At 45.7% G+C, this 12,500-nt stretch overlaps 1 protein-coding gene across 1 annotated transcript in view; it reads left to right on the top strand.

Moving 5' to 3' along the window:
* Window positions 1-12,500, top strand: part of abcd1 (ATP-binding cassette, sub-family D (ALD), member 1) — a 27,067-nt gene that overhangs the window by 8,891 nt on the left and 5,676 nt on the right. The window contains exons 7-12 of the mRNA XM_031293102.2: window positions 3,006-3,196; window positions 3,628-3,808; window positions 6,779-6,921; window positions 7,635-7,809; window positions 7,923-8,017; window positions 10,970-11,115. Of these exons, the coding sequence (XP_031148962.1) occupies window positions 3,006-3,196; window positions 3,628-3,808; window positions 6,779-6,921; window positions 7,635-7,809; window positions 7,923-8,017; window positions 10,970-11,115 (931 nt within the window). The remainder of the gene's footprint in view (window positions 1-3,005; window positions 3,197-3,627; window positions 3,809-6,778; window positions 6,922-7,634; window positions 7,810-7,922; window positions 8,018-10,969; window positions 11,116-12,500) is intronic.

The following is a 12,500-nucleotide window of genomic DNA, read 5'->3' on the forward strand; positions in this document are numbered from 1 at the left end:
TCTTACTTACTTACGTTCTTTCTTTCTTTCTTACTTACTTACGTTCTTACTTACGTTCTTGCTTTCTTTCTTTTTTTCTTACTTACGTTCTTTCTTTCTTTCTTACTTACGTTCTTTCTTTCTTTCTTACTTACGTTCTTTCTTTCTTTCTTACTTACGTTCTTTCTTTCTTACTTACTTACTTACGTTCTTTCTTTCTTTCTTTCTTTCTTTCTTTCTTTCTCCCGAGGGAACTTTTAGGCATCCGGTAGCTTAGACAACCATAACAAACACATGTCACTCACACATGTCAATCACTCACAGAAATTTAAGAGTAACAATTTGTGAAGTGATTACAAAGGTCTGGTGTGGACTGACCATGTGATGCAATGACCATGATAGGGTGCTGTGGTAGAGTGCGTGCAATGGTGGTAGTGCAAAAGTGTATAGTGCAATAGCTTATTAAAAATGAAGTATGATTGTGAGAAGACAAGAATGTAAACATAATACAATTGCTTGACAAACAACAAAAGAAATAATACACATTAAGAACAATATATAACAGGGAATAAGTTATAAGATGTAGATGTTATGACCAGAGTCCAGATTGTGTAGGAGGGCTAACATAGCCCATAAGACAGTCAGGTGTACAGCAGACAAAGTGATATAAGTGTGATGACTAGGGCTGCACCATATGAGGATAAATATGCGATAACGTTGAATATTGCTATAACGGAATTACTTGCGATCAGGGCTTTAAATTAACTTTTTTGATCACCAGCCAACACGGCTAGTAGATTTTTAAAGTTACCAACCAGTCAGATTTACTAGTCAAATTTGGTTTTTCCTAACTAACTTTTACAACAGGATTTTCGTCAGATTTTGAGAGACTCTAGTCACGCTCGTTCCGCTCCCCGTTTCCGGTTTCCAGACTCGAGTCACCGACCTCGCCAGACTGTCCAACAGCCGATTATCTGCTCTGTGTGTCAGCGCCTTTAGTTGCTGTTTATTTGCGACAGGTGTTATGAATTTATATACTGTATGAAAGAACATTATTGATAATCAATACTGTTGATCTGTGATAGTGAAGTGTATCGTCCAGAAGGATCCTCAGGCCTTCATGCTGCAGCTCTACTAGTCAAATTTGGTTTTTCCGAACTAACTTCACTTTAATTTCAGCTCCTCTGATTTGTTTTTCTCGCCATTCCGCTTGTCTTGTCTGTTTCAGGATGGCTCGAAACCGTGCACGCCAGGCACATAACCAGCGCTAAAATGAAATGCCAGGACATGGTGTTAATGGGAAATGTAGGATTAGTACTACAAGCACTGTTGCCAGTTTTCCAAGCCAAACACAAACCAACTTTCACGGCAGAAAACAGACCAATCTGGAAACACTGACTTCTTTTCTGCAGCTTGCCGTTCAAACAAACGCAGCGTTGTTCGCTTCATTCATCACCGGCCAAAATTGGCTAGTAAGTTTACAATGTCCCCCACAAAAGTTCATTTTTACCTACATTTGGGTTGGCGGGTGTCTGTTTAAAGCCCTGCTTGCGATACATAAATAGATATTAGACTGTTCTCAGTTCTGCTGCTTTCAGTATTCTGCTAAAATATAACAAATTGCTTGTTGATTTTAAAACAAACGAAAGGAAATTATTTCCTACTTTCTTTTATTGAACAAATTCAACGTTGAATTGAAAAGGCAGCACTAAAAAGTGACAGTTACATGTTAAAGTGTAGTTTTCTGCTGGTATTTTCTTTCAAGTAAAACAAAAAGTCTTTGAGTGTCTTACTCGATACGTCGCAGCCTTTGTGATGCGTTAATTGCGTGAGTTGATATCGCGATAGTCTCGCATTGCTAAGCCTTCCTCCACAGCGCTGCTGAGGAAGGTCCGTCTAGTCCACACAGCATTCTGGGATGGGAGGAAAACGTACTCTGCTTTATTGGCATTTCTTTAAACCAATCACAATCGTCTTGGGCGGTGCTAAGCGCCGGACGGAGCCACAGTGCCTCTGCTAAATAGTCTCAGGAAGGAACTTGTTTTGGTGGAACATGTGAACGTTTAAAAGTAGTTTAAGGGCCCTGACACACCAACCAGATGGCCGACCGTCGGCAGTAAAGCCAGTCAGACTGATCAGTCGGGTCCCGAGGTCCAAAAAGTTCCTCAGAACACACTGAGGAGACGCCGACTTGAGCGTACGCTCTGCGCGTGCGCGAAACGTAATACGTCTCCATAGCAGCAGGCGGCGCTTCTCTGTATTGTTTCCATTAACAGTCTGATTATTTCCCAGAAAATGAAAACCGGCAGCTGATTGGACGAATGCGTCACGTGGGTCTTTTTTCTCCGGAAATTCACAGCCAGACTGTCATGGCAGCTCGTTCAGAATACGATCTCATATTGGACTAAAATAGTTCACCGAAACGTGTTTCTGAAAACATTTTAAGAGAGAAATAGGCCGTGCAGTTTCTGAATCTGTCTTCATTTCAGATCGACAAAGGTCAGTTTAAAAGATTTTCGTCAGATTTTGAGCGGCTCATCCGCTCCCCATTTCCAGGTGAGTCCAGACTGCCCTGTCTCTGACTGAACATGTCAGGTCGGCCCAAATGAAGGCCGACGGCTCCTCAGACGGCCGACGGCACGGGACACACCGAACAGACTCGAGTCACCGACCTCGCCAGACGGTCCGACGCCCGATTATCAGGCTGGTGTGTCTTCTCTATTAGTCGTGCAACAGAGAACTCAGATTGGACAGATAGTCTAGCTAGCTGTCTGGATTTACCCTGCAGAGATCTGAGGAGCAGTTAACCATAGACCTCAGAAATCCACCGGAGGTTAGAACGCCAACACAAACAAAGAGGAAGGGGACGGACAGCTGGCTGAAAATGAAGGACATCCGGCGGAATTTCTGGCGGCACCTGAACATTCCCAGAAATGAAAAGGCGTCGTATAGACTAATATCGCAATGGCGATACAAAACGATGAATTGTACAGCACCAGTGATGACTGTCCTCTTCCTCCCTGCAGGAGCGAACACCACGTGGCCGCCGGTCATCGCTGGCCTGGTGGTGGCGCTCACCGCCAAAGTCCTGCGCTCCTGCTCGCCTCGATTTGGGAAGCTGGTGGCGGAGGAGGCGAAGAGGAAAGGAGACCTGAGATACATGCACTCCCGCATCATCGCCAACTCCGAGGAGATCGCCTTCTACGGTGGACACAAGGTGAGCGCCCTCTAGTGTACAAATACAGGTAGCTTTAATAATATACTGTATATAATACAGTTTTATCAGGATGTCCAGTGTTGCTGATTAGTCTGGATCAACAGAAGTACATTTCCAGGATAATTGCCTGACATCACCATTCGTAGGTGGAGATGGCCCTGTCTCTGATGCTAATGTGGAGTTTGGGTGTGTTTGATTCGTAGGTGGAGATGGCCCTGTATCTGATGCTAATGTTGAGTTTGGGTGTGTTTGATTCGTAGGTGGAGATGGCCCTGTATCTGATGTTAATGTTGAGTTTGGGTGTGTTTGATTCGTAGGCGGAGATGGCCCTGTCTCTGACGTTAATGTTGAGTTTGGGTGTGTTTGATTCGTAGGTGGAGATGGCCCTGTCTCTGACATTAATGTTGAGTTTGGGTGTGTTTGATTCGTAGGTGGAGATGGCCCAGCTGCAGAGCAGCTACATGTCTCTGTCCTCTCAGATCCACCAGATCCTGCTGAAGCGTCTCTGGTACGTCATGCTGGAACAGTTCCTCATGAAGTACGTATGGAGCGCCTCTGGCCTGGTGATGGTCGCTGTGCCTATCATCACCGCCACAGGATACTCCAAACACGGTAAAAACACGCCAACATTATACCACACTAGGGCTGCACCATATGAGGAAAATATGACATATGTACAGTCTTGTATAAAGTACTTGAAAGCCATACTTGATTAAAAGTATGTTACCAGAGTAAAAGTCTTAAAGTGCCCATATTATGAAAAAAAATCACTTTTTCTGGGATTTGGGGAGTTATTTTGTGTCTCTGGTGCTTCCACACACATACAAACTTTGAAAAAAACCATCCATGCTGTTTAGAGTGAGATACGGTTTCTGAATGTGTCCTGCCTTCAGTCTCTGGGTGAGCTGGTCAAAATCTGCACGGCTTTCTACGTCACTAGCCGAGACGAGGGGGCTAGGGGGCTAACCGTTAGCATGCTAGCTCATTCTCAATGGCAAAACACTGCTACAACACACACAAATTTACCTTAATCTACAAAATAAATTGTATAGAACTACTTCCATGTCCCTGTTCTGCAGGTATTCCACACAAAGTTGGAAGTGCGCCCTCATTTAGAAGAAGTCTCCCGGCTAATCCTGCCTTGTACTGCTGAAGTTGGAGAAACAGCTAGCTAGCTCATGTAGTCCTTACCTAGCTACTGAGCATGTGATCTTACCTAGCTACCGAGCATGTGATCTTACCTAGCTACCGAGCATCTGATCTTACCTAGCTACTGAGCATGTGATCTTACCTAGCTACTGAGCATGTGCGACTGCCAACAAAGATGTTACAGCAGTGAGAGGTCTCACTCTGTAGCTAAAACAGAGACCTGAACACAGGGTGAAAAGAGGAGCTGCAGCAATGTGCAGTACAACAAAAATATGGTGATTTTTGAAAATTAAACTATGTAAACCTATTCTGATATAACCTCTAAATACAATTATGAACCTGAAAATGAGCATAATATGAGCACTTTAATGTATGATATTTACTGTACTTAAGTATCAAAAGTAATGTTCTGATATTAAATGTACTTAACTATTAGAAGTAAAAGTAAAGAAAAACTTTGATTATGAACGTTATTGTGGCTTCCTTTATAGTAAAGCATAATATTCAGGATTTCCACACCTTCTTAAACTTAAAATTCAAAGTGTGACGTCAACAAAGAGAAAAACAGAAACAGTAACGAGTAATGGAAACGCTGAGGGGGAAATGTAGAGTTAAAGTATACATTTTATTTAGTCAAAGTTTCCAAAAATATAAATAACAAAGTAATGTACAGACATGTGAAAATTCTACTAAAGTACAGTAACAAAGTATTTGTACTAGGGATGCACTGAATCCAGATTTTTGGGGTTCGGCCGAATCCTGAATCCCCTGGTTGAGATTCTGCTGAATCCTCGTCCCATCCTCAGTCCATGAACACAGTAAACTCATTAATGAAGTAAACTGTGACTGTCCTTCCTTTGCCGTACCTGAAGTTGCTGCATTTTGGCTGCTGTCTGTAGATTCCTTCATCACAACTCGTATTCTTCCAGATGTTTCATACCAGATGTTGTAACAGCGGTGATGTTGTGTATAGTTTAGGGTCCTCGCCACCACCAGACTAATCAGCATTGTAGATTGAACATGTAGCTGGACTTGAATGGCCTTCTTTTGACTGAAAGTACTGCCAAACTACACTTTTTCTGCTCACCAGTTCCATTTTCACTTCCTCACAGCCTGCTGCATTGAACGCTCCGCCTACGTAAACACCTTCCCGTAATCAACGGCGCCGTCATTACGTCGACCAGCGTAGCGCGCGGAGTGCAAGCGTAGGGTTCGGTTCACTGGGAAAAGAATCGCGTTTTGAGTGACCAGAGCGTCAATCAGAAAGTTGAAAGTAGGTCAACTTTATGGTAATGAGCTATGACGCGGTTCAGCGGCAACCAATCAGAATATAGACGTCCTTCACGCTGGCTGATTCCAGAGAAACATACGATGTAAACTTTGGTTCCTACCAAAACATTAGTTCAGAGAAAAAGGAGGAGAAGCTCATCATGGCCGTTGCTGGGTTCCCTATCATTTATGATATTTGCGTATAGGGACCAGTTAACGTTACCTGCCGGTCACATGGTCTCTAAACAGTCCGCTCACGGTGAAGTCCTGCACGGATCAACAGCTGGCGGCTGCTCGCTCTGCCTGCACGCTGCTGCGGTTCAGCGGCTAACGAGCGAGCTAACTGCTAACAGACACCGCTGCGACCAACAACCAATACACATTCTGTCATTATATATGTCATTTATAAAAGGTTTCTAGTGTCAGTGTATTGGCCGTGCAGTGGCTGCTTGATCTTTTTCCATGATGAACATAGAATGCTGCTACGTCAGAGCGGCCAAAGCCTCAAACAGCTTCCCCGGACTTTCTGACCAGCGTCCTCGACCGGGCGGCCAGAGCTTCTTTGCAGCTCAAGTCGGCGGCGGTGTGTTCGTACAGTAGGGTTCAGCAGAAACCCAACCCCGTCAAAAAGCCCAATATTCAGCCGAATCTGAAGCCCAATCCTGGATTCGGTGCATCCCTAATTTGTAATTCGTTACATTACAACACTGGATATGCGTTAATGTTGTTGAATATCGCGATAACGATATTACTTCAGATAATTAAACGGATATTAAATTGTTCTCAGTTCTGCAGCTTTCAGTATTCTGCTAAAATATAACAAACTGCTTGTTGAATTTATAACAAACAAAAGGAAAGTATTTCCAACTTTTTTTATTGAACAATTTGAACATTAAATTAAATATTAAAGGCACCACTTAAATAAAGAATGACAGTTACATTTTAAAGTGCACTTTTCTACTGATATTTTCTTTCAACTAACAAAAAAAAATCTCTGCTTGTCTTTATATGTCGCAGTCTTTCTCACTGTGGTTAATGCGTCAGTTGATATCGCAATGCCGATAAAATCCGATATATTGTACAGCCCTAAAACACACACACACACACACACACACTTCTAAATGAAGGTGTATTTCCTGGTTGACCTTTGACCCATGATGTCAGACTCTGAGGAGGTGAAGCAGGTGGCTCTGGATATGAAGGAGGAGGAGCTGGTGAGCGAGCGATCGCAGGCCTTCACCACGGCCAGAAACCTCCTCAACTCTGCAGCCGACGCCGTGGAGAGGATCATGAGCTCATACAAGGAGGTACCCATCCTCTTCCTCCTCCTTCCTGCTCTTTTTTACCTCTCTGTTCCTTTTCCTCTTCTTCCTTCACTACTCGTCTTTCACCTCCCTCCTCTGCTCTTCTGCCTCTTCCCGAACGCCCAGCGCTCATTGTAATTCATGATGGTACCTATGGGCCCGACACTCCTTTTAGTTCCCGAAGGCCTCACGCTCATTTTAGTTACTGAAGGATCCTGAAGGCCACACACTCATTTTATTCACTGAAGGATCCCGAAGGCCTCACGCTCATTTTATTCACTGAAGGATCCCGAAGGCCTCACGCTCATTTTATTTACTGAAGGATCCTGAAGGCCTCACGCTCATTTTATTTACTGAAGGATCCTGAAGGCCACACACTCATTTTATTCACTGAAGGATCCCGAAGGCCTCACGCTCATTTTATTCACTGAAGGATCCCGAAGGCCTCACGCTCATTTTATTTACTGAAGGATCCTGAAGGCCAAACGCTCATTTTAGTTACTGAAGGATCCTGAAGGCCTCACACTCATTTTATTTACTGAAGGATCCCGAAGGCCTCACGCTCATTTTATTTACTGAAGGATCCTGAAGGCCTCACGCTCATTTTATTTACTGAAGGATCCTGAAGGCGAAACGCTCAATTTAGTTCCTGAATGTCCCACGCTAACAAACTTACGTGTGTGTGTGTGTGTGTGTGTGTGTGTGTGTGTCTACAGGTGACGGAGCTGGCAGGTTACACATCTCGGGTCTCTGAGATGTTTGATGTGTTTGAGGATGTGAATGCGGGCGTGTACCATCGCTCTGCAGACAGAGAGGAGGCGTCAGCAGCAGCAGCAGGAGGAGCTGTGGTCCAGCACGGCCAGAGAGTCTGTGGTCGTCTGGAGATGAGAGGTAGGAGCTCAGCCACCTCAGACACACACACACCAACCCCCACCCACCCCAGCCACCTCAGCCTGGGAGCGTATTTAATAAGGATGATGTGAACCTGGAGTTGTGGGTTGCAGGTCAGGTGATCAGTGTGGAGAAGGGGATTCGCTGTGAGAACCTGCCAATCATCACACCGACCGGAGACGTGGTGGTTTCTAGCCTCAACATCCAGGTAACACACACACACACACTCACTCTCTCTCTCACACACACACACACACACACACACACACACACACACACACCTCTAACCACACACACACACTCACACTCTCTCACACACACACACACACACACACACTACACACACACTCACTTACTCACTCTCACACACACACACACACACACACACACACACACACACAGACGCATACATACATACACACACACTCACTCACACTTCTCTACACACACACACACTCACTCTCTCTCCATACACACACACACTCTCTCTCTTTCCACACACACACTCCACACACACACACACACACTCCACACACACACAAACTCTCTCTCTCCACACTCCAAACACACACACACTCACTCACTCACTCACTCACACCACACACACACTCTCTCTCCACACACACGCACACTCCACACACACACACACACACACACACTTCTCTACACTCCACACACACACACACACACACACACACACACACACACACTTCTCTACACACCACACACACACACACACACACACACACACAGGACTTTTACTGTAGCAGAGTATTAGTACTCTCACTGTATTAAAGTATCTGAGTACTTCCTGCTCCTCTGATGAAGACAAACAGCTGAATGTTAAACACGTTTAGGAAGTTTTTGGTTTTCAGGATTCTGGCCACATGGGATGGCGATGATGTCACTGAGTACAGAGCATGCTCAGTGCGGTCACCCCTCTCTGCCCTCCTTCATCTCCTTTAATCTCTCATTCTTTCCACCAGTTTTACATCTCTGACGGAGGTCAAAGGTCAGAGCCTGCAGCTCATTAGCATTTTCTGAAGCTGTGTGTGTGTGTGTGTGTGTGTGTGTGTGTGTGTGTGTGTGCACAGACACACAATAGAGGCTTTCTAGAAAGTGACATTTTGGTGGCACAGACTTAAACAGAGAGGAAGAGAGGGGAGATGGAAACGTGACAGAAGAAGAAGAACATTGATGGAAACAGAAACTCCTCTCTGTCGTCTGATTCTCGACCTTTGACCTCCCTGCTCTGACAGACGCTCTGTGATTGGTCCGTTCTCTCAGACTGTGTGGTTGTGAGGAAGAGTTCAGGTTCTGCAGTCGCGTCAGTTTACAGCCTTTTAAATGCTGTTTGTTACTCAGTGACTTTTGGAACGATGTTGCATTTATTAAAGTTATAGAACAGTGAAACTGTTAGAGAGAAGACACACAGAGCCGATTAACGGCCGTCGGACCGTCTGGCGAGGTCGGTGACTCGAGTCTGTTCGGTGTGTCCCGTGCCGTTGTCCGTTGGAGGAGCCGTCGGCCTTCATTTTGGCCGACCTGACATGTTCAGTCGGGGACAGGACAGTCGGGACTCACCTGGAAATGGGGAGTGGATGAGTCTCTCAAAATCTGACGAAAATCTGTTAAACTGACCTTTGTTGATCTGAAATGAAGACAGATTCAGCAACTGTACGGCCTATTTCTCTCTTAAAATGTTTTCAGAAACACGTTTCGGTGAACTATTTTAGTCCAATATGAGATCGTATTCTGAACGAGCCGCCATGACAGTCTGGCTGTGAATTTCCGGAGAAAAAAGAACCACGTGACGCGTTCGTCCAATCAGCTGCCTGTTAATGGAAACAATACAGAGCAGCGCCGCCTGCTGCTATGGAGACGTATTACGTTTCGCGCACGTGCAGAGCGTACGCTCAAGTCGCTGTCTCTTCGGTGTGTTCTGAGGAACTTTTTGGACCTCGGGGACCCGACTGATCAGTCCGACTGGCTTTACTGCCGACGGTCGGCCGTCTGGTTGGTGTGTCAGGGCCTTTAAACAAATCAACAGTAAAAACCCTTTGAACTGTGAAATTTGCCTTCATACTTTGTCCGTTTTAACTTTTTGAATTCCCCTTCAGAACACGAGACAAAGTAAGAGTTTACTTGCAATATGTAATGTGCAAAATAACCATTTTTCTCGATTACATTGTTGTGATCGTTAGGAGCTGAAATGGAAATCTTGATCAAAATTCGATTTAATTGCACGGCCTTCCAGCACACTAGGAGTCCTACCTTACACCCGGCCGCCGCAAAAAGGCCGACGCAAGTGTCTTTGCTAGTTTAAGACCGACGCAGTTGTCAGTTTCCTGTCCAGCTCCCACGTCGTTTAAATAGCAAATGCACCTGCGCCCATCTGTGGCCCATGGTCTTACAGGGAGGTGTGTTCAGGTGCATTCTGGGCGTGCTGGTCTTACAGGGAGGTGTGTTCAGGTACATTCTGGGCGTGCTGGTCTTACAGGGAGGTGTGTTCAGGTACATTCTGGGCGTGCTGGTCTTACAGGGAGGTGCGTTCAGGTACATTCTGGGCGTGCTGGTCTTACAGGGAGGTGTGTTCAGGTGCATTCTGGGCGTGCTGGTCTTACAGGGAGGTGCGTTCAGGTGCATTCTGGGCGTGCTGGTCTTACAGGGAGGTGTGTTCAGGTGCATTCTGGGCGTGCTGGTCTTACAGGGAGGTGTGTTCAGGTGCATTCTGGGCGTGCTGGTGTTACAGGGAGGTGAGTTCAGGTGCATTCTGGGCGTGCTGGTGTTACAGGGAGGTGTGTTCAGGTGCATTCTGGGCGTGCTGGTGTTACAGGGATGTGTGTTCAGGTGCATTCTGGGAGTATTGCTATCTTGAGTCAGTGGGAAGTGATGGCACCATTGACCAACAAAAACCTGGTCTAAAGTCAATAACGCAGCATTTCATTGTTATTTTAACAGAGCATTAGTAAAATGCTCCTAGCAAAATGTCCCCTCAGTCCCCAGCAGGAGGAATGTGTCTGTCAACGGATGTGTCACCAACGGATCCTGATGCATTTGTTGCCTTTTCTTTTCTGTTAATGTAGGTTTAAAATGTTGCTTTGTGTGTGTGTGTGTGTGTGTGTGTGTGTGTGTGTGTGTGTGTGTGTGTGTGTCTCAGGTGGATGAGAAGATGAATGTGTTGATCACAGGTCCTAACGGTTGTGGGAAGAGCTCTCTGTTCAGGATCCTCAGTGGACTGTGGCCTGTTTATGGAGGAGTACTGTCCCGTCCAGAACCTCAGTACATGTTCTACATCCCACAGAGGTACTACTACTACTACTACTACTACTACTACTACTACTACTTCTACTACTACTGTCGTCTAGGTGCTCTTTAGCCAAGCATTTTCTGATTAAGACGTGTGATATGCCGGTATTATTCAGGTTTTTAGAAGCACTCTTTGGCCATGTATACAGCGCATTCAGAATCAGCCTCTCAATCAGGATATTTTTTTGGTGATTAACAATTTGTATTTTTTAAAACAACATACAAAACATACAGTTCGCAACATGAACATATTCCGATATTCTGCCCAATTAACAAGCGACCGTCGCGATCGCGTGACGTGCGTTTACAGTGTTGGGGGCGTTTGACAACATGCTGTAGCCCTGACCAGTCAGCCCCACATCCAGATGCTGGGTCTGGGGCTCAATCCGAGGGACGGGATCAACGGTTGTCTTTCAAATTCCTTCTGCACGCAATAGGATAGCTCTACAACCAATCAGAGCAAGGCTAGTTGATAGATTCAACTTTAAACTCTGAACCCATCTTCCTTATTTAAGAATGACTTCAGGGCCGTTCTTTGTTCTTTTCTCAATGAAAAGCTGAACTCCAAGTCTTCCAGAGTCGCGGCCAAAGCCGACTCCAAAGACCGCTGTTCACCAGCAGCAGCAGCCATCTTCTTTGTTTTCAAGTAGCAGGGAATTCACGCGCAACTCTGCTGTCATTATGTTAAGCCCCGTCCACGATGTGTTTGACCCGACTAGAGTTAGACGACCCTGGCTGTAAATAACATTCGCTGCCGATAAGGTGCGTCTAGATTTCTAGGCTAAACGTGTAAAAGCAAAACCCAACCAAATGAAAAATGCTACAATGTTGCAACTTTACCCCCAAATCGTACCGAGTCTGCTGAACTACAGGTGTGAAAGCACCCTCAGTCTTCCACAAAGCTAGGGGAAACACCGACCCAAATATTCAAGGTTGTGTTCGTGGATGTCACTGGCCCGGCCGGGCTAAAGGCCCTGACACACCGAGACGATTATCGGCCGTCAGACCGTCTGGCGAGGTCGGTGACTCGAGTCTGTTCGGTGTGTTCCGTGCCGTCGTCCGTCCGAGGAGCCGTCGGCCTTCATTTTGGCCGACCTGACATGTTCAGTCGGAGACAGGGCAGTCGGGACTCACCTGGAAATGGCGAGCGGATGAGGCTCTCAAAATCTGATGAAAATCTTTTAAACTGACCTTTGTCAATCTGAAATGAAGACAGATTCAGCAACTGCACGGCCTATTTCTCTCTTGCTGCCATGGAGACGTATTTCGTTTTGCGCACGCGTAGAGCGTACGCTCAAGTCGGCGTCTCTTCAGTGTGTTTTGAGGCATTTTTTTGGACCTCGGAGACCCGACTGATCAGTCCGACTGGCTTTACTGCTGAT

Source organism: Sander lucioperca, chromosome 12 (assembly GCF_008315115.2).
Source record: "Sander lucioperca isolate FBNREF2018 chromosome 12, SLUC_FBN_1.2, whole genome shotgun sequence".
Classification (NCBI taxonomy): domain Eukaryota; kingdom Metazoa; phylum Chordata; class Actinopteri; order Perciformes; family Percidae; genus Sander; species Sander lucioperca.